This window comes from Staurois parvus, unplaced genomic scaffold (genome assembly GCF_062004578.1).
Source record: "Staurois parvus isolate SC_StPar_1 unplaced genomic scaffold, SC_StPar_1.0 ptg000453l, whole genome shotgun sequence".
Classification (NCBI taxonomy): Eukaryota; Metazoa; Chordata; class Amphibia; order Anura; family Ranidae; genus Staurois; species Staurois parvus.
In genome coordinates, this window is record NW_028318249.1 from 1,531,479 (window position 1) to 1,559,407 (window position 27,929).

At 43.2% G+C, this 27,929-nt stretch overlaps 1 protein-coding gene across 1 annotated transcript; it reads right to left on the reverse strand.

Moving 5' to 3' along the window:
• LOC149453066 (L-threonine 3-dehydrogenase, mitochondrial-like) lies at window positions 1–27,912 on the reverse strand. The gene is made up of 8 exons (XM_089688753.1): window positions 27,718–27,912; window positions 24,723–24,765; window positions 22,065–22,135; window positions 19,400–19,549; window positions 16,800–16,972; window positions 12,199–12,289; window positions 11,384–11,653; window positions 1–9,125 (listed from the first exon to the last, which is right to left on the reverse strand). Exons 1-8 carry the CDS (start codon window positions 27,896–27,898, stop codon window positions 8,986–8,988), a joined length of 1,119 nt encoding a protein of 372 aa, XP_089544879.1. The 5' UTR covers window positions 27,899–27,912; the 3' UTR covers window positions 1–8,985.
• Between the last annotated feature and the right edge of the window lie 17 nt (window positions 27,913–27,929).

Here is a 27,929-nt window from a genome sequence, read left to right on the forward strand (position 1 = left end):
TTTGTGCTTTCACTTCATATTTTATTAAATACATTCTTACAGTATGACAAATGAAGAATGCAAAAATATACCCATGCTTCTCATTTACAAAAATAGTGATTTATCAGCACATCACACTTGTTGGTTATTGTACAGCGATACAATTCATATTTGCAGTGTGATCAGAGTCCACCACCTAATTTGTATCTGTTCCATAGTTCTGATGGCTGACTGTGTATTCGATTTGGTCTCAGAGCTCTGCAACACTAGAGACTACTTGACTGAGCAAATGATTGGCTAAGAATTAACTCGACAGTCTGTCCAGGAGTAGAAGGATTGTAACCAATTGGTGTGAATGTAAACTGCTACACGTGTGAACACAACATGGGCTGCATTACGAGGGCAGTTCTAATCTCATGCTTCTAGAATTCCCTTTTTCTTACTGGGACACTCATTATGCATGCAATGACTTTCAGCTTAGAAGACAAAGCTCTGACCAGGGGCGGACTGACAACTCATGGGGCCCCCCGGACTATAGGGGATCATAGGGCCTCTGTGTCCTTGCCCAAACTCAAAAAAGCCTATGAAAAAGGTACCAGGGGCATCTCATGGGGCCCCCTACTGACCCCGGGCAGTGCCCGGGTTTCCAAATGGTCAATCCGCCCCTGGCTCTGACACGCATTCCTACAATGCAAGCCTCTCCATAGGCTCACACTTTGCAATAATCAGGCTGGGGGGTGGATATCAGAGCTGAGTAAAGTATTAGAGCTCTGGCACACCTCTATCTATAAATTCACACATTTTCAGAAAGGTGGGGTAGGACACCAGAGCCTACTCATGCCTCCCTATGATGCACACTTCTAAAAAGGAAGAGGATGGGGGAGGGGGATTAGAGCTCTGGCACAGCTCCTCACAATGAACACCCTTCTATATGCTCACCAATGCAGGAATCTAGATGGGGGGGGGGGAAATCAGATCTCTGACACACCTCTCCACAATGCACACCCCTCTACATGCTCATTGCAGGGGTGGGATGAGGGTGAAGTATTAGAGCTCTAGCATGCCTCTATAGCATGCACCCCTCTCTATAGACTCACTCATTGCAGGGGTGGAGTATTAGAGCTCTAGCATGCCTCTATACCATGCACAGCTCTCTATAGACTCACTCATTGCAGGGGTGGGATGGGGGTGGAGTATTAGAGCTCTAGCATGCCTCTATACCATGCACAGCTCTCTATAGACTCACTCATTGCAGGGATAGGAAGGGGGTGGAGTATTAGAGCTCTAGCATGCCTCTATACCATGCACACCTCTCTCTAGACTCACTCATTGCAGGGATAGGAAGGGGGTGGAGTATTAGAGCTCTAGCATGCCTCTATACCATGCACCCCTCTCTATAGACTCACTCATTGCAGGGGTGGAGTATTAGAGCTCTAGCATGCCTCTATACCATGCACCCCTCTCTATAGACTCACTCATTGCAGGGGTGGAGTATTAGAGCTCTAGCATGCCTCTATACCATGCACCCCTCTCTATAGACTCACTCATTGCAGGGGTGGGATGGGGGTGGAGTATTAGAGCTCTAGCATGCCTCTATACCATGTACAGCTCTCTATAGACTCACTCATTGCAGGGATAGGAAGGGGGTGGAGTATTAGAGCTCTAGCATGCCTCTATACCATGTACAGCTCTCTATAGACTCACTCATTGCAGGGATAGGAAGGGGGTGGAGTATTAGAGCTCTAGCATGCCTCTATACCATGCACAGCTCTCTATAGACTCACTCATCGCAGGGATAGGCAGGGGGTGGAGTATTAGAGCTCTAGCATGCCTCTATACCATGCACAGCTCTCTATAGACTCACTCATCGCAGGGATAGAAAGGGGGTGGAGTATTGGAGCTCTGCCACCCCTCTCTACAACGCACACCCCACTATATGCTCACAAGTAGAATGGATTGGGAAGGGAGGGTGGAGTATTAGAGCTCTGGCATGCTTCTTTACAATGTACACTTCTCTATAGGCTCACACATTGTAGGAATTGGGATGGTGGGGTAGAGAGTATTAGAGATCTGGCACACCTCTCTAAAACACGCACCCTTCTACATGCTCACACATTGCAGGAATCAGGAAGGAGCTCTAGCATGCCTCTCTACAAGGCACACCTCTCTACAAGGCACACCTTAATGCATGCCTCTCTATAATGAACATTTCTCTACAATGTACACCTCTATATAGGCTCACGCATGTCAGAAATTATGAAGAGCGGAGGGGTGGAGTATTACAGCCCTGGCATGCCTACCTACAATGTACCTGTAAAGGCCAACACATTGTTGGAAGCCAATAGAGCTGGAAGCCCAGAACATTCTGGACAATAAAAAAAAAAAAAAGGTAACTTCAAGTACTTTTAAATGTCCCGCCTTCAGCAGGGTTCGTTTTGCCCACAGATGGGCTTTAAGTCTATTTCTATTAAGAATTCTTAAGTGCTGATTCTGAAGAACCCATATAAACCAACCGCAATCCATGCCATACTGGTCTGACTTCAGATGTCTGAATTCTGATTCTAGCTGTTATGGACAACTGTTTAAATGGCAACTCCTTCCAAAATAAGAGACTGATACCATTAAAGTAGATATAAGCCCTAATATTTGATTTGCTGAAGCCTCAATTACCATAAAAAAAACTTTTGTTTCACATAGAAATACTATAGGTTTTTCAACCTTTCTTGCCTCTCAGTGCTGCTCATCTCCTGCAGACACTTTTCATCTAATTGATCTGACTCCAGCACTGGCTGCATACCATTGTTCTGAACCGGCTTCCTAATAGTGACAACCATTCCTATGCAATGTGCACTGGCATGGCCATTTGTAGTCTCCACTAGGGCAGCAAATGACAGACATAAATATGTCACCAACACACCGATAAGCTTGGTGTGTTGAGCTTGATGTCTTTAAGGAATTGATGAATGATCAGGCTCGATAAAGGGTCCATGCCCTGTCCCGAAATGTTGTCTATGTGATCATGCAGTAAAAATTGAAACATGCTTGCCGGTGTGTTGATGATATATCTTACCCATGTTACACACCGTGACCAACTGGGAGTCATTGCAGCACCCTCTCTACAGTTGGTTCCAGAATGGAGTATATACTCCAAGGGAAAGACATGTTAGATAGGTCCTGGCACTTAGAAACTTATTCATACAATCAAGTGAAGAAAAACTATTCAATAAGCTCAGTGGTTCTAGTGAGATGGTGCACTTAAAAGGCTTCCCTCAATGGGTACCTGTAGAACGGTAGAACCATAGAAGTATAGAAAAGAGCACCAATCCATGGGACAAGAAAGTCCAGGAAACTATCAATTATTCATAATCCCATCATATAAAATCCAATGGATTTCGAGGGCCAAACATTCCCCTTCATCTAGGCTTAAAGAACAAAAACGGGAACTGGAATGGACTCAGTGGAAACCATACCATACAGATCCATATTAAATCTGATATTTGCTCTCCTTAGGAACTGTTATTGTACCGAAATGCGTGGCTACTATTAAAGTTTATATGAGACCTCAGTGACTGAGTTTACATCTACTTTAATAGATAAATGTGTAGACATTGCAGGAGCTAGTCATGATAGATGACAGTTGAGGAAGCCAATGTTTGAATGACCTGTTCTGAATTCGATGTGCTATCAACTACCATGTATCATCGTAAATGGTGGATTATGGCTGTTGGCCACTCTAATAATATATTGATAACAGATATTGTAGATCTTTATATCATTTTGCTGGTCCTTTAAATCCAACAAGCCAATGTTATTCTCTGGTCACAGTCTAATAAAACCATCTAAGAAATGTAATATTGAAGACTCTCAAGTCATTCTCTATAGACTCCTGCCCTGTATTAAAAACTTATTTTAATCAAGTATACTTTTAAGTCTGTATGATACAGCTTGCCCACCCAGCGTCATGCATAAAGGCAATAATTTAAATGCAAAACAACTCATCCGCACAGAAAATTGATATTTTATAAAACAAAGCAAACATTGGATGCATATATATACACATCATGCGAATACAATCCCGAAGAGACATTAAGACGTTGTTTAGACGGTAACTGCTTAAAGACCCCAATAAAGGAAAGGATGGACAGCCGATATATTGTCATATATTGTCAAACAGGCCAAACATCACTTAGGCTAGGTTCACACCTATGCAGTTTGCAATTGATCCATTTTTGCAGTGCTTTTTGCGTCTCTCTGCACCTGCGTTTTTGCAAAAAAATGTTTCACTTGTTGCTAGACAGATTAAAATGCAAAACTCATCAAAAACACATCACAAACGCAGCAAAAACACACCACATGCTTTTCTGCAGTATTTCCATTGAAGTCTATATAGAACCAAAAATGCAGCTTTTTGCATTTTAAAAAAGTCCCTGACCCTTTTCAAAAAAATGTACCGGGTGATGTCCTGTCCCATAGGAAACCATGTTAAATGGACTGTAGTGCATTTCTGCAAAACACTGCGGAAAAAAAACGCAGAAAGGTGTGAACCTAGGCTTAAGGAAACCTAGGGTTAAGGACTTATGGTTGGGGAGATATCAAGATTTATGAAGACTTTTCCATTTTTTAGCTTATTTGTATACAACAGTTTAAGGTTCATACTGCTTCAGCAATTCACAGAAATAAAGCTGAACTCCAGACAGACATATTAAATTCAGCTATGTCTTCAGTTAAAAAAAAAAAAAAACCAAACAAACAACTCTTAAATATGTTATCTTAAATGCAGTTAGTAAATGTTTTAAAATAAAAAAAAATGCATCATCTATAAAAAAAAATAAAAATAATAATTATTCCAACAACATTCAAACACTCAACTAGTGACTCCAGTTTTTTTGCCTTGAGAGCCTCAGCTAGGGTTCTGTGGAAGTCTAGGGTTCCTCCCGAGATTGTTAGGGGTTCCATGAGCAATGGCCAAATTATGTTTATAAGGTGACATGAAACAACAACAGTGATTTTGTCCAGTTTTTTGTGGACAGGGGGACCTTGACCCCCAATGTACGGCCCTTCACTGACCACCAATATAAGGAGCACTTATATGACCAATGGCCATCAATGTAAGGGGAATTTTTCCCAATGACCATCAATGAAAAGAGCATTCTTCTCATTGATCACCAATGTAAGCAACATTCTTCCCACTGATCACCAATGTAAGCAACATTCTTCCCACTGATCACCAATGTAAGGTGCATTCTCCCCACTGATCACCAATGTAAGGGGCATTCTCCCCACTGATCACCAATGTAAGGGGCATTCTCCCCACTGATCACCAATGTAAGGGGCATTCTTCCCACTGATCACCAATGATTACCACTGATCATCAATGTAAGGAGCATTCTTCTATCTGGTAGTCAGTTAGAAGAATGCTCCTTACATTGGTGATCAGTGGGAAGAATGTTCCTTACATTGGTGTTCAGTGGGAAGAATGTTCCTTACATTGGGGATCAGTGAGAAGAATGTCCGTTACATTGGTGATCAGTGGGAAGAATGTTCCTTACATTGGTGATCGGTGGGAAGAATGTCCCTTACATTGGTGATCGGTGGGAAGAATGTCCCTTAAATTGGTGATCAGTGGGAAGAATGTCCCTTACATTGGTGATCAGTGGGAAGAATGTTCCTTACATTGGTGATCAGTGAGAAGAATGTCCGTTACATTGGTGATCAGTGGGAAGAATGCTCCTTACATTGGTTGTCAGTGGGAAGAATGTTCCTTACATTGGTGATCGGTGGGAAGAATGTCCCTTACATTGGTGGTCGGTGGGAAGAATGTCCCTTACATTGGTGGTCGGTGGGAAGAATGTCCCTTACATTGGTGATCAGTGGGAAGAATGCTCCTTACATTGGGGGTCAGTGGGAAGAATGTTCCTTACATTGGTGATCAGTGGGAAGAATGTCCCTTACATTGGTGATCAGTGGGAAGAATGCTCCTTACATTGGTGATCAGTGGGAAGAATGTTCCTTACATTGGTGATCAGTAGGAAGAATGTTCCTTACATTGGTGATCAGTGAGAAGAATGTCCGTTACATTGGTGATCAGTGGGAAGAATGCTCCTTACATTGGTTGTCAGTGGGAAGAATGTTCCTTACATTGGTAGTCAATGTAAGGAACATTCTTCCAACTGACTACCAATGTAAGGAGCATTCTTCTAACAGACTACCAATGTAAGAAGCATTCTTCCCAATTAATAATGCAAGGGTTTCTCCAAGTTTAAAAGGTTATAGAGACACACACAGACCACTTGCCTTTATTTGCATTCTCCTGTGTTTGTGCTATGCAACATTCACCAGCTAGCTTTAAAATTACAGGCCATGTGAAGTTTCCTAGCCTCTATGAACCCTAGACTTAATGTAGGTATCAGTGGGTTGAATCTTGTATTTTTGTATCTCTCGTAGACTCCAGAAGTGAGATTTCCCAGTGCTAATTTGTGTCTCCACTACATCAGACAACCCCATAATAGTATAATCATCAGTATTTTGGGCTGGTTATGTCTCTAATGGTCTCCTATTGGTTGAGAGTTTGTCCTTGGTTCATTCAATGACTAAGCAGATAAGTTCCCTGAAATATGTGAACTATATTATTAAAATAGATGTAAGATTGTAATTTGGGACATGATTGATATTTGCCATAATTGTAACATTTTCTATACTATAGATACATCTCCTATATCTCCTGATGAAGAAGATCTTTGAATCTGGGAAACGTGTTGGGTCATCCTAATTCTAATGGTGGAATCATCATTAATGAATTGAGAATAGTTACTCTTGCAATATAATGTTGATGGCTACAAAGTAACAGAGGGCTGAGCAGTGGGTTTTGGAGGTTACATATTTGAAGTTATATATGGAGGCGTATTTCAGTTTTTATATGGAAAAATAGTTGAGGTTGTATATGGAGGTATATATGGAGGTTTATTTGTGATCTTTGAATTATGGGCTACACAAAATACAAACCTTCTTTTATGTAATTTTAGGATTCATCAGCCATAAACATTTTCTTTTATTATTGTATAGTATACTATATTTATTTACAAGCTTGGAACGCACTATAGTACATACGGTTCATCATTTGAATAAGCTCATATTAGGTAACATGCTTAAAAAAAGTGTTACTAAACCCAGGACCCTGCATTCACTATATGTGGTCTCCCCGGACCCTGCATTCACTATATGTGGTCTCCCAGGACCCTGCATTCACTATATGTGGTCTCCCAGGACCCTGCATTCACTATATCCGGTCTCCCAGGACCCTGAATTCACTATATGTGGTCTCCCAGGACCCTGCATTCACTATATCCGGTCTACCCGGACCCTGCATTCACTATATCCGGTCTCCCCGGACCCTGCATTCACTATATGTGGTCTCCCAGGACCCTGAATTCACTATATCTGGTCTCCCCGGACTCTGCATTCACTATATCTGGTCTCCCCGGACCCTGCATTCACTATATCTGGTCTCCCACAGTGCACACAACATGGAAATGCAATTGTTTTAGTAAAAATACCTTTTCTTTTCAGCAGTATATAGCAGTCTTGTGACTTCTATCAATGTCCAGCCAAGCACTGGTTAAAGCATGTAGGAGGAGGAGTTCTCATTCTCCTTTCACTGTCACTGTCACTGAGGTTGCATAACCCCTGACCCTCTGCCTGGACAGTGCTGATTAGCCCTGTGCTGATCACATGCACCATCCCCCTCCCAAGAAAAGAAAAAACTCTCTAGCCATGCACACTAAACTGAGCATGTGCAGATTGACTCCTAAAGCTCTGTACTATCAGCCGATGGATTGGGGACAGCAGAAGGAGAGGATCAGAGAGGACAGGATCAAACAGCCTTTTTACACAATGTGGAGGATTAACCCCTTAGGTTGCACAGTGAGTATAACAAGCATGCTTTACAGCATATATAGACTGATTTTACTGTTGTGGGTTTAGTAACACTTTAATTGCAATAGACAAAGTCTGACCTCCAGACTGCAGTAGACAAAGTAACAGGTTATCTTTATAGGAAGCACAATAAGTAACCTGCATTGAAAGAAAGAAATAAAAGATGGTTTTTAGTTAAAATGTTAAGTAGAAGTCCACTTTAAAGCTTGAATTGTCTTCCCTGGTTCCTCCTTTCCCTGTATCAGGATGTTAATTATAATAAAAAAAAAAAAAAAAAAAAGCCTTTCCATTTTTATGACATACTTTTTTATACCCAAGTGATGTCATCACTAGGTCTTTGTTCTTCTCTTTGCACTGCAGGCAGATCATGGCTGGTGGGAGGGGCAGGTAGTGTGCTGTGCTTAGCTTCCTGAAAACATCACAGCACCCTGCCTCAGTACTCCTCTCAAGAGCCCTCAGTCCTGATGCAAATTAGTTATTATATGCGAATATTAAAAAGCCTTGATGGGTAGCCATCAGTCTGGAGGAGCAGGAGGTCCTAGATAGGGCGGTTTGCATGCAGATGCAGCCTAGGTAACACCCACATATGATGCTGAGCCTCCATAATTAAAAGAACAGATACCAATAAATTAAAAGGGGTGGGCTGGAGACCAGCCAGGAAATGACTCTCTGACTTACTGCAGCTTCTAATGCACATTGTGAGAAGCTAACAGTGTGCAGTGACATCAGAGTAAGCCATTTCAGTCCAGGAGAGGAGCCGGTACAACTGTGCAAGATTAAAAGGAAAGTCCGGAGTTCAGCTTTAATCATTGTAAAAGAAGCAGGATGACTACTGCTGTCCTGACCCTGAAAGTAGAAAATTTCAAGTAATGTTCCATGGATTCACACCTTGCCACTCCTAACCAATTCATTAAAACAAATAAAAGTGATGTCCACACACATACATACATACATAGAATAGTTTTGTAGTTGTAGCAGTTGGGGGGGGGGACTGTGGTGTACTCTAATTAAGTCTCCCATCCAGGACATGCGAACATTGACATGACATGGAGCTGGTGGCCATTGAAATTGGTCTCAGTTGGCTTGCACGGCCAGATGTTCGCTGTTCAAGTGTCCAAGCATTGTCGTTACCAGCTCAGGCAGGTCATATTCATGTTTCCAGCCCCAGTCCTTGCGAGCGTTGTTGTCATCAAAGTTCATTGGCCAGCTATCCGCTAAAAAAGAACAGAACATGTTGGTTAAGGAGAAAGGGTTCTGTGATAAATACTTCCTAACAGCATGTACATTGCAATACTGCTACTCAGGCTTTTTTCCTCCCCCTATCTCAGTGCTGCTGATCTCTTCCAGCCATATCATTGCTCTAGGCCGGCTTATAGAATTACTAGTAGTTATGGTTTGTCCTGCCACTTACTATGGGTTGTCATTGCTGGCCCTGACACTTGCTGGCAATGCCACTTACTAGGGTTTATTGCTTGCCCTGACACTGGCAGGGGGTTATTGCTTGGCATGAAATTTGCTTAGGCTTATTGCTGCATGTGGTCAGTGTTGGCTCTGTACTTGCTGGGGGTTATTGCTTGCCTTACCACTTACTATGTGTTGTCATTTCCGGCCCTGACACTTGCTGGCAATGCCATTTACTAGGGTTTATTGCTTGCCCTGACACTTACAGGGGGTTATTGCTTGAAATGAAATTTGCTTAGGGTTATCAGTGTTGGCTCTACACTTGCTCGGGGTTATTGCTTGCCTTACCTCTTACTATGTGTTGTCATTTCTGGCCCTGACACTTGCTGGCAATGCCACTTATTAGGGTTTATTGCTTGCACTGACACTTGCTTGGGGTTATTGCTTGGCATGAAATTTGCTTGGGCTTATTGCTGGGGGTTGTAAATGTTAGCTCTGCACTTGCTGGGGGTTATTGCTTGCCTTGTCACTTGCTATGGGTTGTCATTTCTGGACCTGAAACTTGCTGGCAATGCCATTTACTAGGGTTTATTGCTTGCCCCGACACTTGCTGGCAATGCCACTTACTAGGGTTTATTGCTTGCCCTGACACTTGCTGGGGGTTATTGCTTGGCATGAAATTTGCTTAGGCTTATTGCTAGGGGTTTTCAGTGTTGGCTCTGCACTTGCTGGGGGTTATTGCTTGCCTTACCACTTACTATGTGTTGTCATTTCTGGCCCTAACACTTGCTGGCAATGCCATTTACTAGGGTTTATTGCTTGCCCTGACACTTGCTGGGGGTTATTGCTTGGCATGAAATTTGCTTGGACTTATTGCTGGGGGTTGTAAATGTTAGCTCTGCACTTGCTGGGGGTTATTACTTGGCATGAATTTTGTTTGGACTTATTGTGGGGGTTGGCAATGTTGGTTGTAAACCTGCTGGGGGTTATTGCTTGCCATACCACTTAATAGGGTTTGTAATTGCTGGGCCTGACATTTGCTGTAGGATACTGCTGGCCATGCCACTTACTAGGGGTTATTGTGTGCTTTTTTCTTGCCGCGACACTTACTTGGACTTATTGTTGGGCGGGGTCATTGGCTAGTTGGTTAGTGAAGCAAGGGGGAAAAGATGACATACAAACCATTACGCACCACCCACTTTATGGATCATTCCTACTTTATGGCCAAGCCTGCAGAATCACCAAGGATTCTTTTACAGTGTTACTAAACCCATGACCCTGCATTCTTTAAATCTGCTCTCCAACAGTACACAGAAATGCAAATATTTTAGTAAATATAAACTGCTAAATACCCTTTTTCATCAGCAGTATATAACAGTCTTGTGATTTTTATCAGTGCCCGACCAAGCACTGGTTAAAGCTTGTAGGAGGAATTTTTATTCTCCTCTGACTGTCCTATGAGGCTGTATGACCCCTGACCCTCTGTCTGGACAATGCTGATTGGCCCTGTGCTGATCACACGCACCCCCCCCCCCCCCAAAAAACAACCAAACAAACCGGTATTTAGCAATACACACCAAACTGAGCATGTGCAGAGTGACTCCTAGGGTTCTGTACTATCAGCAGATGGATTGGGGACTGTGGAAGAAGGGGCAGATCAGAGAAGACAGGATAAACCAGCCTCAAAATGAAGAGGATTAACCCCTTGGGTTCCACAGGGAGTATAACAAACATGCTTTACTGCATATACAGGCTGCCCAGGGGCAGACTAACAACTCATGGGGCCCCTGGGCAATAGGGGATCAAGGGGCCCCTGTGCCCTTGCCCAAACTCAAAAAAGCCTATGAAAAAGGTACCAGGGGCATCTCATGGGGCCCCCTACTGACCCCAGGCCCTCGGGCAGTGCCCGAGTTTCCAAATGGTCAGTCCGCCCCTGAGGCTGACTTTACGGTTTAGTTTAGCAACAATTTAAATGAAAGTCACTAAAATTCCAAAAGACTGTTTTCAGTCTTTTTTACATCTGAAGCTGAGTTTCTGTCTACAATAAAGTTCAGTTTGATGAAACACTTACCAATGGCTTGTCGAACTGGGTCCACATTGTACATAACTTCCAGCTCGGGTAGATGTTTCTGCACCTCTTGTGTCAGTTCCTCGGGGCTGAAGCTCATGGCGTTGATGTTGTATGTCCTCATGGTGAGGGATTCTGAGGGGGCCTGGAGCACCTCCACCGTCGCCCTCAGACAATCATCAATGTACATCATGGGCAAGCGAGTGTCTGGTTTCAAGTTGCAGACAAACCTTCCAGTTTTGATGGCATCATGGAAGATCTGGACGGCATAGTCTGGAGGTAGAAAGATGCAGAGATAAGTTTCAAGGGAGGTGTGTGTTCCATTCATGAGGCTGTTGCACTACCTGTTTGGCGCTTTTTCATGGCTCATTTATATCTGGATTTCCCAGTGACCCCTATTCCTTGGGACGTCCCCCTTTTTTGGAGAGCTGCAGAGTCCAATCCATTAGTGTTAACCAACTTTCTTTCTACGGGTTCAAGATCTGAGTTCGGCGCCTCACCTACACCTATCTTTTTAATCACCAATGGTGCCAGTAAAATGGGCATTTTTAATTTGATTTGCATTGTCTCCAGTGCGGTTCTGGTTTGGCATCAAAACGTCTATGAACGTTGCCAAAAAACAATGTTTGAACTGAACCAAAAGGCAGTTCAGATCATCACTAAGGAGTTGCTTTTACATTGGAGAGAAAAGCAAACAAATGCATACATACACAGTATTTTACTATAGCTTCATGCAAAGCACTACTAACATAAGGATGATATTCTTTACAATGAATAGGAGTCTTCTATCATACCAAGAAGTAAAGAAAAACCCATACCTGTTGTTCCTCCTCCTGGCTGGGAATCGGCAGAAATGATCCCTGGGTATCGGAGGCATCGGAAGTCCAAGCCATACCGGTAGTGATAATACTGAGGAAATAAAAGCAAGAAGATTTCAAAGTTAAATTCCAGGCAAACAGCTACATACACAGGTAAGAAACATATTGGAGACTTTTTACACCCCCCCCCATAGGATTTGCATTAATGTTCATGCAGTCCTAAGATTTACACAGCTATGCCACACTTCATAGCCAGGTGGATGACACCACTTACAGTTAAGGAATACAGTGGTGTCCTCCCTGTGCTCCCAGCCTGTGAATGGACAGTGAAAGGACAGCAACAAATTAATATGGTCATTTTTTTGCTCACTCTGCTCTGTTCTCCCATCAGCATTTTCCTTGTCAACACTTTTGCAGACAGCACATCTTTCAGCTCCCAGTCAAGGCTGCTGTTAGAAACCATGGGGCCCCATACAGCCAACCTGACAGGGCCCCCCTCAAAAAAAAAAAAGTTTACTAAGCTTCAGTTATGAATGAACAAAGTGAGTTATCAGAACTGATCACTTATTGTGTTCATTCAGGGAGAAAAAAAAAAATGGGGGGCCTGGTAAATGTGACATTTTCTGGACCCTTCTCCATCATGAAGGTCTCCATTGTGTGCTTGCAGCTGCCGGTGGGAAGCCGGCAGCACTGCAGGGGTGAAGGCACACAGGGGAAAATGTATTGGGCACAGGGAGGGTGATGGGTGCCGCGGAGGTGCAGTTACTGGAACCAATCCCCTGTATTGCTCTCTCTGCAGTAGCTAAAAATCAGCAGGAGGGAGAGGAGAAGAAGCCATCTTTCAGCTGCTGCACAGCGAGCAATTAAGGAGATTGCTTCTAGTAATTGCCCCCCACCCACACGCTGTGCCGATCACCCTCCTTGCCCCCCCCCCCCCCACAGTCCTCTGGGACATTTCACAGGTCCCAGTGGACTGCGGCCTATTCACAAAGCACAGCACGATTCGCACATGTGCAGTTGGAAACCGGCTGATGAAGCCATGTGACCTGGTGGCGCAACGCGCAGGGGAGGGGCTCTGATGTCATGACACTTAAGGAGACAGGCAATACACAGCAAGTACACAGTATTGAATGCTAACACACACTGTGTATTCATTTTAAGGCGATTTTATCAGCATTTACATGTGAGTGCACTACTATATGTTTAATAAATGTTTTAAAAGAATATAAGGCACTATGTTTTTAATACTCTTTATGGCATATATACCTATGGAGGAAGAGGCTTAAGGAAGTGAGGGGATCCCTAACTTTTGAAGAGTGACCATCCTATCCAGCCCTAAGTCCAATTTAAAAGGGACACAAGCCATACAGTATATGGCCTCACTTAACGGTTTGGTCATATTTACCAGGCGAGAGCACAGCCGGAGAAGGTGCACATATGGTTGTTACAACTACGCAATAGTGGTGAATTGAACACAAATCGTTTTGTCTGCATCACCAGAAAGAGTGTGAAGTCACAGATTGAATATGGACACTTAGTCTTGGAAAAGTGATACTGTATTTGGATACAAAAGAATTTTTTTGGATAGTAATATTGTGTTTGGAACTATTTATTCACTTGTCAGTAGAGCGCGACACTATCATTTTATTTCTGATTTGGTATAATACATTAGTATGGGTATGTGTGACATGTAGGCGATCTACGATCTACTATTACAATTTAATTGTTATATTATTTCACAGCACTTTATTGGTTAATAGAATACTTTTTGGCACCATAGTAGTTTGCAAGGCCCCACATATTATTTTGCATTAATTTGTGTCTTTTTATATGTGCCAAGACCATAGATTTATTTTTTTTTGGGGGGGGGGGGGTGAGTGGGGTTCAGTCATGGGCACCTAGAGGTGAGTTGTGGGTGTGGCTAAAATGCATTAAAGCTTAAGCCTACTCACTGTGTACAGGGTAACATATAGCATAGTCCTTGTTCACAAAATATATTTTTTACTTACAAGCAACAGTCTAACAGGGGTTGCCATTGCATGAGGCACAGGTCAATAGAGCGCAATAAAAATGACCTCTCTATCCAAGCCAAAATTCCCCCAGTACAGATCTCCCCACCCCACTAGCAAAGATCCTCTCTGTCCATTACAAATCTTCCCTCCCCGTATAGCTCCCCACAGTAGCTGTCTCCCACCAGTACAGCTCCCCCCCCAGTACAGCTCTCCCCCCCCAGTACAGCTCTCCCTCTCCATGAAACCCAACAGTAGCTGTCTCCCCCCAGTACAGCTCTCTCCCCCTCCATGAAACCCAACAGTAGCTGTCTCCCCCCCAGTACAGCTCTCTCCCCCAGCACAGCTCTCCCCCTCCATGAAACCCAACAGTATCCGTCTCCCCCCCAGTACAGCTCTCCCACCCAGTACAGCTCTCCCCCTCCATGAGACCCAACAGTAGCTGTCTCCCCCCCAGTACAGCTCTCCCCCTCCATGAAACCCACCAGAGCAGGCAGTTCAAAGTGAGCTCAGTAAGGGAAGTCCTCCTTTGGGGCTGTGTCAGGAGGAAATAAAAGAGAACCTCCCTCTCTCTGAATGAACGCTGTCTATCACAGTCATCAGAAGCGGTGGCTACACCCAGTTTTAGTGCAAACTGATGCTGTGGATGTTCTTTGGGCCTTCAGACCCCCATATTCCCCCTCATCTACACCCCTGATATCTCCTAGGATACAGCTTTAGGTATCTTGCACCTAGAGTATGCCTTTAATGGAAAAAGCCATTACGCAGGTCAGACAGACCAAGTCAAGGCAGATGCTCAATCTATGAGGTGCCAGATTTCTAGCTGAACACTTGACTACTCTATAATGGCTATCAGTGCTATATGGAGGAGACAGATTCTTTTCTGCGAAAAAGGCTAGGCATGAGATTCACACTGGCCTATATTTATACAAGTTCAGTTTCAGGGTCATTCAAAAAAAAAAAAAAAAAAAAAAACCCCAAACGAGAATGAAGTACCCAGCCTCAACCAGGTGTATAAGATAAAAGGCAACATTGAGCCCTGGTTCACACTGGTGCGATTTGTCAGTTCCGGCAATGAAACCGTTCAAATTGGTGCAATTCCGACTTTATGGTGCATCACTGGTTTTGAAAAAAGGTTCCTGCATGGTTTTTGGGAATTTCATGTGTAATTTACATAGACATGTGCGCATGAAGTCGCACAGATGTCAGGCAAGCCGCGCACAAAAATCACCCTGACCAGCAGCTTTGAAATCGCACTACTTCAAGTGAAGTAGCGCAATTTAAAAGCCACATTCGATGTGAACTAGGGCTAAATTTAAACCTGCGCAATTGAAGTGGAAATTTGTGTCCCTCGGGTTTATTTCAGGATTCCTTTACTGACTGTGCTTTTGGCGGTTTGTCTTGGCTAGGTGTCCCTGTCCATGAACAGGTGGATGTTAACATTAGCAAACTGCCAAGTCAGCAGAATGATGCATCTTGTGACATATAAAGAGTTCATTCTCCCATCAGAATGTTTGTTGGCATCAACTGCCCAATATTACCAAAAACACCGGGAGAGACGTCTATGCTGCAAAAAGCACATTGATGAGTCAGCTCCGAGCGAGGACGTCATTATGTCATTGCTAGGAATTTATTACACAATACTGTCCTAGAAAATCTAAATTGATATTAAACATTTCAGCTCGACCTCCACCCCCCCCCCCCCTTCCCACGTGGACTGGAGCAATTTATACATTTCTGCTATGAGCCCATTTATTCAGCAATCATTTGGCTATTACGTAACCATTTATGACAGCTATTTGCATATATGGCAACAGGACAGGGTGGGCCTTAATATTTAGCTGCTGTGTATGTGTGTGTATATATATATATATATATCTATCACGGTCTGGTTCTGCTACGCTCAGAACTACAGCTCATGGTCAAGTACTGATAATAGAGAGTCAGTAAGACAGGATCCCAATGATGTCAGTGCTGTGCAGCCAGTCACAGTGCCATTCGATCGGGAGCCCTTCCTACCAGCCCAGGCATTTCAAGTGATTTACCAGACATCAGATGCAGATGGATCTCAGAACAAAAACAGAAGGACTAGCCATTTTACTTTGTATCTCTCTATCTCCCGTCTGATCGATGTTTATAAACAATGTTACTTTATAAACATCGATCAGACGGGAGATCGAGAGAGATATACAAAGTAACATTGTTTATAAACATCGATCAGACGGGAGATCGAGAGAGATATACAAACAATGTTACTTTGTATATATCTCTCTCGATCTCCCGTCTGATCAATGTTTATAAACAATGTTACTTTGTATGTCTCTATACACTTTAAGACTGCCCCATAGCAGGTGTACTGCTACAGGGTGGCAATCTATATATAAAATTATAATTTAATTTCTGGGTAGGGTAGGGGGTGCATGTGCACCCACCACCCTACCCACGATGAACTTCGATTTTTTTTTTTACTGGGATATATTTTATGGCAAAAAGTCAAAAAACAATGTTACTTTGTAGCTCTCTAGCTCTCGCTTGCCACCCCCAGTTCTATGAGTTCAGAAAGAAATACAACTTTTTATTTGGCTTTCATACCTCTCCCATTAGCTCCGCATGGACTTTGGACACCCCATAGATTGTCCTTGGCCTCTGTATGCACAAATCTGGAGTCGGGTTTCTGGGCGAGGTTGGACCAAACGCTCCAATTGTGCTGGGGACAAACAGCCGTAACCCATGTTCAGCCGCAATATCCAGAATATTATGTAAACCTGGAAACAATATGGAATGTGGAATTAGATCTGAAATCAAGAGGCAGCACAGTGCAAGGTTAGCATACACCTATGTGAGCTATCTTCTCTGTCAAACGATTTGTAATTGTGTGTGGTCAATTTTGTTACATACACCCCAGCCACACACCACAGCCAGGAAAGTGACAACTCTGTATCTGTTAAGAATTAGGAAATGCAGTGGTGTCACCCAATGAATGGATAGCAAAGGAGCAGCAACTGACTGGCTCCCAGTGCTGCCCTTCCCTCTCCCAGTCTATGTGTTGCTGTACAGAGTCATCCGGGGGGGCTGATGCACAGCTGTATTAAACGGTGCTTTTTTGGAATTTCTCAATTTAACGTGAGGTTCTCCTTAGCAACTGCATCAAATTTATTACATTGATATCAAAGATAGAAATTGCCAAAAAGTGGGTTATCCCACATGTAGGGTAGGTCAGACGGTAATTAAAAAAAAATAAAAATAAATAATTTATAATATATATATACACATACACATACACACACACACACACACACACACACACACACACACACACGTGTGTGTGTGTGTGTGTGTGTGTGTATACACACACACACACACACACACACACACACACACACACATACATAATATATATATACACACACACACATACATACATACACACACATACACATACACACATATACACACACACACACACACACACACATATAGTGAGGAACAGAAGTATTTGAACATCCTGCGATTTTGCAAGTTCTCCCACTTAGAAATCATGGAGGGGTCTGAAATTCACATTGTAGGTGCATTCCCACTCTGAGAGACAGAATTTTAAAAAAAATTCAGGAAATCACATTGTATGATTTTTAAAGAATTTATTTGTCTTGCACTGCTGAACATAAGTATTTGAACACCTAAGAAACAGCAAGAATTCTGGCTCTCAAAGACCTGTTACTATGCCTTTAAAAAGTCCACCTCTACTCCACTCATTAATCTAACTTAGCAGCACCTGTCTGAGCTCTTTAAAGACACCTGTCCACCCCACAGTCAGACGCCAACTACTACCATGGGCAAGACCACAGAGCTGTCAAAAGACACCAGAGACAAAATTGTGGACCTCCACAAGGCTGGAAAGGGCTATGGGGCAATTGTCAAGCAGCTTGGTGAAAATAGATTAACTGTTGGAGCAATTGTTAGAAAATGGAAGAGGCTAAAGATGACTGTCAGTCTCCCTCGGACTGGGGCTCCATGCAAGATCTCACCTCGTGGGGTATCACTGATAGAAAGGTGAGGAATCAGCCCAGAACTACAAGTCAATGACACGAAGAGAGCTGGGACCACAGTTTCAAAGGTCACGGTCGGTAGAAAACGACGCCGTCATGGTTTCAAATCATGCATTGCACAGAAGGCTCCCCTGCTCAAGTCATCACATGTCCAGGCCCGTCTGAAGTTTGCCAATGACCATCTGGATGATCCAGAGGAGGCATGGGAGAAAGTCATGTGGTCAGATGAGACCAAAGTAGAACTTTTTGGTCTAAACTTCACACGTCGTGTTTGGAGGAAAAAGAAGGATGAGTTGCATCCCAAGAACACCATCCCTACTGTGAAGCATGGGGGTGGTAACATCATGCTGTGGGGGTGCTTTTCTGCGAAGGGGACAGGACGACTGTGCTGTATTAAGGAGAGGATGAATGGGGCCACTTATTGTGAGATTTTGAGCAACAACCTATTTCCCTCAGTCAGAGCATTGAAGATGGGTCATGGCTGGGTCTTCCAACATGACAACGACCCAAAGCACACAGCCAGGATGACCAAGGAGTGGCTCCGTAAGAAGCGTATCAAGGACCTGGGGTGGCCTACCCAGTCTCCAGACCTAAATCCAATAGAACATCTTTGGAGGGAGCTGAAACTTCGTGTTGCTCAGCGACAGCCCCAAAACCTGACAGATCTGGAGGAGATCTGTGTGGAGGAGTGGGCCAAAATCCCTGTTGCAGTGTGTGCAAACCTGGTCAAGAACTACAGGAAACGTTTGACCTCTGTAATTGCAAACAAAGGCTTCTGTACCAAATATTAACACCGATTTTCTCAGGTGTTCAAATACTTATGTTCAGCAGTGCAAGACAAATACATTCTTTAAAAATCATACAATGTGATTCCCTGAAATGTTTTTTAAATTCTGTCTCTCAGAGTGGGAATGCACCTACAATGTGAATTTCAGACTCCATGATTTCTAAGTGGGAGAACTTGCAAAATCGCAGGGTGTTCAAATACTTCTGTTCCTCACTGTATACACACATACATACATATATATACACATACACACACACATATATATATATATATATATATATATACACATATACATACATACATACACACATATATACACACACACACACACACACACACATCTCTATCAAGTTTCTTACCAGTTATATTGACTGATCTGGCCAAAGCCACGTTCGCCTCGCCAACCGCACTGAGCAGCGCACTGTAGTGTATTAGCCAAGTGATGCGATTATTCACCACGATTTCACGAAGGTTTTTGTAGTCCAAAATATCAGAGTAAATGAAAGGTCCTATTCAAGGGGATAAATTAAAAAAGGATTAAAAATTGTCACCGGCTGACCCATCACCACGCCTTATAATTTAATAAATTGAGACAGTTTCCGGACGCACCCTGCACCTTCCCAAGATCTGTGCAGAGTGTCCCAACCACACCCAGGATTATACAGTACAGGTCCAGAAACTGGGCTTTCCAAGGAACATAAGTTAACCTTCTAGATGTTCTCGGTTTCAGAACTTTGATGTACTTGTCACTAGTCCCAGATTGGTCAGGACACCCTCAGAGTGATACAGCCTCTCTAAGCCAGGGCCACACAGAACCCTAGTGTTCCATTAGAGATTGCTAGGGGCTCCTTGAGCTGTGACTGGTTGAACTCCTGCTCAATTGTACCTGCATAGTTCTGGAGTTGAAGTCACTTGGCAGACCCAATAGATTGAGTCCAGTGAAGTTTTTCTTTCTTATTTCTCAGGTACGAAACCACTGACACCAATAATTTTTTTTTGCTGTAAGAGCGCATTCTTCCCTATAATCACCAAAGTATGGGTTTTTCCATTCACTGACCACCAATGTAAAGAGGACATGCCTATTATTGACCATCAGATGACCCTTTAACGGTTCACCAATGTAGGGTGCTCTGCTCTGAAGAAAGCAGTTTCCCCATGTCCTGTGCAGACTGATTCTGAATGGAAGGGTCTGGTTCATTATAATTACCTGGTGCACTCTCATTGATCTGATGAGGAAAGCTACAGGGTCTGCATCCCCTTAGAAGTATTTAACCATTGGGAAGGGTCTCACCAATACTGAAATTCCTATTGCGGAGGATACCTAAATCTTGACTTGTATGTTAATGCAGACTTCTGAGAAAATCAGTGAACCAATCACACAATTAAATTATATTTCTGGGTTGCTCTGCACACCAGTGGTGTGTAGAACACCTCCAGGTTGCATAGAGTTTTACAGAAAATTACAGCAAATGCAGATTGAAAAAATTTTTTTTTATTAAAATTACATCTGGGTTCACACTGGATCCGACTTCAGCTTTACTTAAAGTCACACGATTTCCAAGTCCCATGTCAGTGTAACTTGGAAGACATATGTGCAACTTCATGAACAGATGTCCATGCAAGTCACACCTGAAATCGCAAAAAAGTAGTGCAGGAACTACTTTCAAAGTCAGAGTCGCAACAATTTGCACGTTTCCATTGCAAGCAATAGGGTGTGACTTGCCATGCGATTTGAAACTGTCAAATCGCATGACAAGTTGCATTGGTGTGAACCAGGGCTTAATCTGAATTCCAGGAATTCAGCCACCTTGTAAAAAGGCACACTATGATTTAAGTCTAAGGTGTTGCATGACATCTACTGGACTTCTATTATTTAGAACTGTCAGGTTCAGGGTTGGTGTCACTCGGTGCGATAACACTTGGTGAGACCCCCTCCGACGATCCCCGCAGAATGGATCAGATCTGCGGATAGAGCATAATGGATCGGACTTCGATCCATTATACTCAATCCGCAGATCCGATCCATCCTGCGGAGATAGCGGCTTGCTTTACAACTTAACTTTTCGTGGAGCAGGTCCAGTGTCTCCCCGTGCGGTAGGTGTCACCAGGTGCGGTGCGCACCCCCCGCACCTGCCTAGGGACACCACTGGTCAGGTTTATGGCTCAAATGGAGATACACTGGAGACTCTCAGAGCTATTAGAGAGGTACGCAGAGCAGCTCGCCCACTCCTCCCACATGCTGCCCATTCATAGAAGCCTTTGTATTATGTGACCTTATTCACAAAATACAACAAAGGCTTCTGTGATTAGGCAGGAGGAGGGGAGGAGAATCAGACTCGAACTTCAGGAAATACAGCAATAGAGGTCTTCCGGGAGTAGAATAAACCAGTTGGATATAAATAACAGAAATAAGTTCAGGAGATGCTATGCCCATCCTGGTACTTAACCCATAATGTGCCTTCACTTTTTACAAAGGAGCTGAATTCCTGGAACCCTATAATATATTTGGGAGATGGAAAATGACCAATGAAAAACCACTTCCAGATTGACCTTTAGGTCACATACACAATTTTGGATACATGAGAGGTACACATCCACTAAACACCATTTGTATGTAAAGGGTTACATAAAGTAATCTTGGTATCTCTCGCAAATATAACCTTTCTGTTGGGGGAAAAAAAAAAATTAAAAAAAAAAAAAAAAGTTACAATGCCTCAATGCCATGATTTGAAACTACAATATGAACGAGATGGCCTGAAATGCTTCTTGGGAGGATGCCGATCCTGCACTCCCAGGTAGCAGGTAAACCTATTACATACTTTCCATGTAATTGCAGTAATCCCTAGTTGCAAAACAATACCCTGCTTTTCATTTTATTTGAATTCCAGTCACACCACAATAGATGTGGACAGAGAGGGGGGATTTGTGGAAGAGGCAGAGTACAGATGGATGTTGGTGGATCATTCCTTATAATGTGACAGAGCAGTCAGTAATATTCCAGGAATACTGTGTACAGGATCTTACCGCTATAGAAGACGTTATCTGGAGGTTTACGGATATCTGAGAGGATCACGTTGCTTTTCCCAAACCTTTTCCTAAAAAACAAAAAAACAAAAAAAAAAACAAACATACACCTGTCAATTCATATAATCACCCAGCTACAGTGTCACCCACAAAACTCTGAGAGAATCAGTCTACTCCAACCTACTCAAGACTTACTCTACCTTTCCATCACAAAGGAACCCTTGATAGGAAGTACAATTTCCACGGCTCAAGGTACATTACCATGAGCAGTAAGTTAAATGCATAAAAATAAAATATTATTAATAAGGAATGGGGCATGCTTTATGTATCTGATACCCACTCTATACAACAATTATTTTCAGTAAGTGAAATAAACCAAAATAATAAAAAAAAGAAAAAGAAAAAACAAAACAGTGAAAATAGTATTGTTCCTAATATTGATGATCAAAAGGGATGATTGCTTCACTTACATTGGTAGTTACTAAGAGAATGATACACTTCGGTGGGCAAAGTGAATATTCCACCCATTACATTGATAATCAATGGGAAGAATGCCCCTTACATTGGGGATAAGTGGGAAGAATGCCCCTTACATTGGGGATCAGTGGGAAGAATGCCCCTTACATTGGGCATCAGTGGGAAGAATGCCCCTTACATTGGGCATCAGTGGGAAGAATGCCCCTTACATTGGGCATCAGTGGGAAGAATGCCCCTTACATTGGGCATCAGTGGGAAGAATGCCCCTTACATTGGGCATCAGTGGGAAGAATGCCCCTTACATTGGGCATCAGTGGGAAGAATGCCCCTTACATTGGGCATCAGTGGGAAGAATGCCCCTTACATTGGGCATCAGTGGGAAGAATGCCCCTTACATTGGGCATCAGTGGGAAGAATGCCCCTTACATTGGGCATCAGTGGGAAGAATGCCCCTTACATTGGGCATCAGTGGGAAGAATGCCCCTTACATTGGGCATCAGTGGGAAGAATGCCCCTTACATTGGGCATCAGTGGGAAGAATGCCCCTTACATTGGGCATCAGTGGGAAGAATGCCCCTTACATTGGGCATCAGTGGGAAGAATGTCCCTTACATTGGGCATCAGTGGGAAGAATGTCCCTTACATTGGGCATCAGTGGGAAGAATGTCCCTTACATTGGGCATCAGTGGGAAGAATGCCCCTTACATTGGGCATCAGTGGGAAGAATGTCCCTTACATTGGGCATCAGTGGGAAGAATGTCCCTTACATTGGGCATCAGTGGGAAGAATGCCCCTTACATTGGGCATCAGTGGGAAGAATGCCCCTTACATTGGGCATCAGTGGGAAGAATGCCCCTTACATTGGGCATCAGTGGGAAGAATGCCCCTTACATTGGGCATCAGTGGGAAGAATGCCCCTTACATTGGGCATCAGTGGGAAGAATGCCCCTTACATTGGGGATCAGTGGGAAGAATGTCCCTTACATTGGGGATCAGTGGGAAGAATGTCCCTTACATTGGGGATCAGTGGGAAGAATGTCCCTTACATTGGTGATCAGTGAGCAGAATGCCCCTTACATTGGTGATCAGTGGGAAAAATGTCCCTTACATTGGAGGTCAGAGGGGGAAGGCACCCTTTACAGAAAGCTAAACTGATTACTTATTAGTGTTAATGGTTCCTGATAGGCTGAAAACGCTCATTGCTCTAGACCCCCCTCCTCCCCCCTCCTTCCCCAGCAACCTATCGAGAAACCCTAGGATAACATGGAACCCTAGCTAAGGAAGTCTGTTCTACTCAAAACTGGTATATAAGCTTTTTGAAAATACCATATTCTGGAGAAAACCTCCACTGTCCTTTTTCCTGGGGAGAACCCTGATATACACTGTGGCCAAGATGTCTCAGCCCTGATGGACAACTGCAACAAATAAATTGCAATGGTTCTACACCCACCTCAGCACCCCCCTAAATCTGGCCATGCATGTGATGATATGATTATTTCCATTATTGCACATCATGACTCAAAAAATAAATAAATAAAAAATTGAACGGATAATACATTCAGTTCAATAAATCACTGTATCCCTATAGCATGCCGCATGAAAGAAAATAGATTTTAAAAATATTCTTCCAAAATATATTGACATATTTTAAATACTACAATTCTGTCCATATTCAGTTATAATATATATATACACATACATACATACACATACACACACTGTATGTTGAAATGCTTTTTTTTTTTATAGATTACAAAATATGAAAAATATTTTTAAAAATACATTTTCAAAATATTGTAGATCTTTAAAAATACATTTAATCTACATTTTTGGAATGCATTTACAAATATATGTAAAAATATATGTTACAATGACTTTTTGTATGTTAAAAAAATCTGAAGAATATATTTTAAAAATATATATTTGTAAAAATATTTTTCATATATTGTGTATTGTATAAAAAAAATGCATTTCAACATACAGTATGTGTGATATATATATATATAATTTTTTTTTTTAATACGGCCAAAATTGTAGTATTTCAAATACATGGTAATATATTTGGAAAGAATATTTTTAAAATATATTTATTTTCTTCCATGTGGAATTGTACAGTACATAGCAGCTACAGCCAACTTTGAGAATGTCAGACTGTACATAAAACAACAATATCCAGCTTACCTAAGCAGTTTTGCCAGCCCGACACCTAGCTGACCCAATCCTCCTGCAAGTAAAAACACACGGAGGCTTTAAAAGTGAGAACATCAAATCAGAGCTATGATCAGGAAACCTGGACTGAGGGAATAGGCAGGCTGCCATTGCAGACCTATCCTTCTGAAAATGCTAATTGTCTTGCTGCCATGCTGTTCCAATAGGGTTGCCACCTAATCCCTTTAAAACCGAACACATTAATTACACAGGTTCTGGGGCTGATTAAGGTGGTAATTAAACTCACTTAGTGCCTTATCTGCATAGAATTAGCCTCAGAACCTGTGTAAGTAATATGTGTTCTGTTTGAAAGGGATGGAGGTGTCCACCCTATGATCCAATAACCTCAAAATTACAAACAAAAATCATTCCGATCTGCGCAGTCAATAATCTCACTAGTGTGGGTTGCACACAAAAACAAAGTGATTACACACCTTTTAGCAGTACCAATATCCTCAGTAGTAAAGAAAGACGTCTTATTTGGGACTCAACGCATATAGAAGTGATCACGCCATCACGTTACATATGCTGGTGCTGAGCTGTGATATGCAAGCTTTTATCTTTTTCTATAGGAGTGTTATTTTATCATTTAATTGGAATATAAACATACAGTGAGAAGTATAAACTACACTATTTTGTTTATTGATCCAATAACCTAAAAGCTCACCAGAATTAAAAAAAAAAAAAAAAAAAAAAAAACTTCTAATACCTTTTTTTCACAATCCCACAGATCAGCTTTATACACTTTCTGAATCACGGACCCAAAACTAGTCAGAAAAATGGAAAATTGGAGACTCGAAATGAGGTCAGAACTACTTTACATACTTATTCTGGCTCAGGGACTGAAAATTATTGGCAGTGATGAAATGGTGTTATGGCCAGCCATTCAGCCAGGGCACTGGCTTTAAATAACACATGCTGTCTCTGGGCCAGTAATGCAGAAATGCTGCGGTGGCTAGGCAGTTAGCATTTTCAGGAGGAGGGAAGCAATGGAAGTCACTGTGGATCAGGACAGATTTCCTCCAAGCAACTGAAAAAAAAAAAAAGCATTTGTAAATTTTCCTCTGAACAATTTTTGGCAAAACTGCATTTTTTGCAGGGGGGAAGCTTTAGGAAAATAATCCGCAGGGGGGGGGGGTTGGTGAGCATGAGGAGAAGGATGCGCAGAGGAGGGGCAAAAGAGAAAAATTACAGGTTGAGAAAACAAAAGGGAAAGACTGGAGAAGGATGGTGTAGTAGGCAAAGCCAAGAAAGCAGAAAACAGGTATGGGAGATGCACAAGGTGAGCATGAAAGTGAAGGGATTCTAGGAGAGGGGCAAAAGGGACAGCTCACAGAGGTGGGAGGAGAGGGATGCTTGTTGGAAGGTGGGAGAAGATGAGGAAGGAATCCTAGAGGAGAGGCAGAGGGAGAGCACACAGGGGTGGAAGAAGGATGTTCATGGGAAGGGCAGGAGAAGGGGTAGACAGAATTTTAGGGAAGAGTCGAAGGTTGAGCACACAGGAGGTGGGAGGAGGAGAAGAAGGAATTCTTGGGGGAGGGAGAACACACAAGGGTTGGAGGAGAAGAATGCTCATGAGAAAGGCAGGGGGAGGAGAAAAAAAAAAAAAAAAAAAAGAAAAAAGGGAATTCCTGTGTGAAGGGCAAAAGGGTGAACACACAGGGATAGGTGAAGAAGGATGCTCATGGGAAGGGTAGGAGAAGAAGAAGAAATTCAAAAGGGAGGGGCAGAGGGAGAACACACAGGGGAGGGAGGAGGATGCTCATGGGAAGGGTAGGAGAAGAAGAAATTCCAGGGGAGGGGCAGAGGGAGAGCACACAGGGGAGGGAAGAGGAGGATGCTCATGGGAAGGGTAGGAGAAGAAGAAATACCAGGGGAGGGGCAGAGGGAGAGCACACAGGGGAGGGAGGAGGAGGATGCTCATGGGAAGGACAAGATGAGGAGAAGAAGAAATTCCAGGGGAGGGGCAGAGGGAGAGCACACAGGGATGGGAGGAGAAGTATACTCATGGGAAAGGCAGGGGGAGAAGTAAAATAAGGAATTCCCAGGGAGAATCGAAAGGGACAGCACATAGGGATGGGAGGAGAAGGATGCTCATGGGAAAGGCAGAAGGAGGAGAAGCAATTCCAGGGAAGTGGAGGAGGGAGGAAAAGGGGGAGGAAGAGATAAGAATTTGCAGTTGGGGGGCAGAGGGAGAATACCACGCAGGTAAAATAAATGAAAAGGCCAGAGAATGGAGATGTGTTGGCCAGAGCCAGGAAGGTGGAATATGGAATTTTAGATGCACAAGATTAGCAAACTAGAGTTGGGAGAAGAAGGGATTCCAGGATAGATGCTCATGGGCAGGCAGTAGATGGAGAAGGAGAAGGCAGATACACAGGTATAGGACATGAAAATAGGGGCATGCAAATGAGGAGCAGAGGAAGATTATCATTCAGGGAAAAGAAGAGGAAAAAGGTAAGAGAAGGATGATGTGCTGACCAGAATCAGAAAGGTAGAAAGAATATACAGGAGATGCACAAGACCAGCAAGAGATGAGAGAAAAAGAAATTCCAGAGTAGGGACAGAGGGAGAACACACAAGGGAGTTCAGGGAAGAGAAGGATATGTACAGGAGGGACTCATGGAGAACACAAAACGGAGGGCCAAAAGGAGAAGGATATTCAAGGTTGGGGCAGAGGGAGATAAGAGAAGGGAGGGCCAGGAAGAGAAGGATGTGCAGGGGAAAGGCAGAGGGAAAGCACACAAAAGGGAGGGCCGGGAGGAGTAGGATAGGCAGGGGAGGGGAAGAAGAAGAGCACATAAGGGAGGGCCAGGAGATGAAGGATATGCAGGGGAGGGGCAGGGGGAAACACACAAGGGAAGGCCAGGAGGAGAAGCTTATGTAGGGTAGATGCAGAGGATGAGCACACAGGGGAGCTCCAGTGACCTCATACAGGAACTAATGAGTGAGATCAACGCATACATACCAGTGATCAGCACCCGCGGGTGGTCAGCTTCAGAGAAGGACACCGAATGGAAGCTGGCATCAGATGGCACCTGACGAGGTGAGAAGCCGATGAAACGCACAGATGTAACCGCCTGACACCCACATGCAGGGCTCTGCAGCACATGCTTTACTGCACGTGTTAATGTCCTCATGACTGGCATTTCTGCAACAGGAATCTGAAAGGAACAGGAA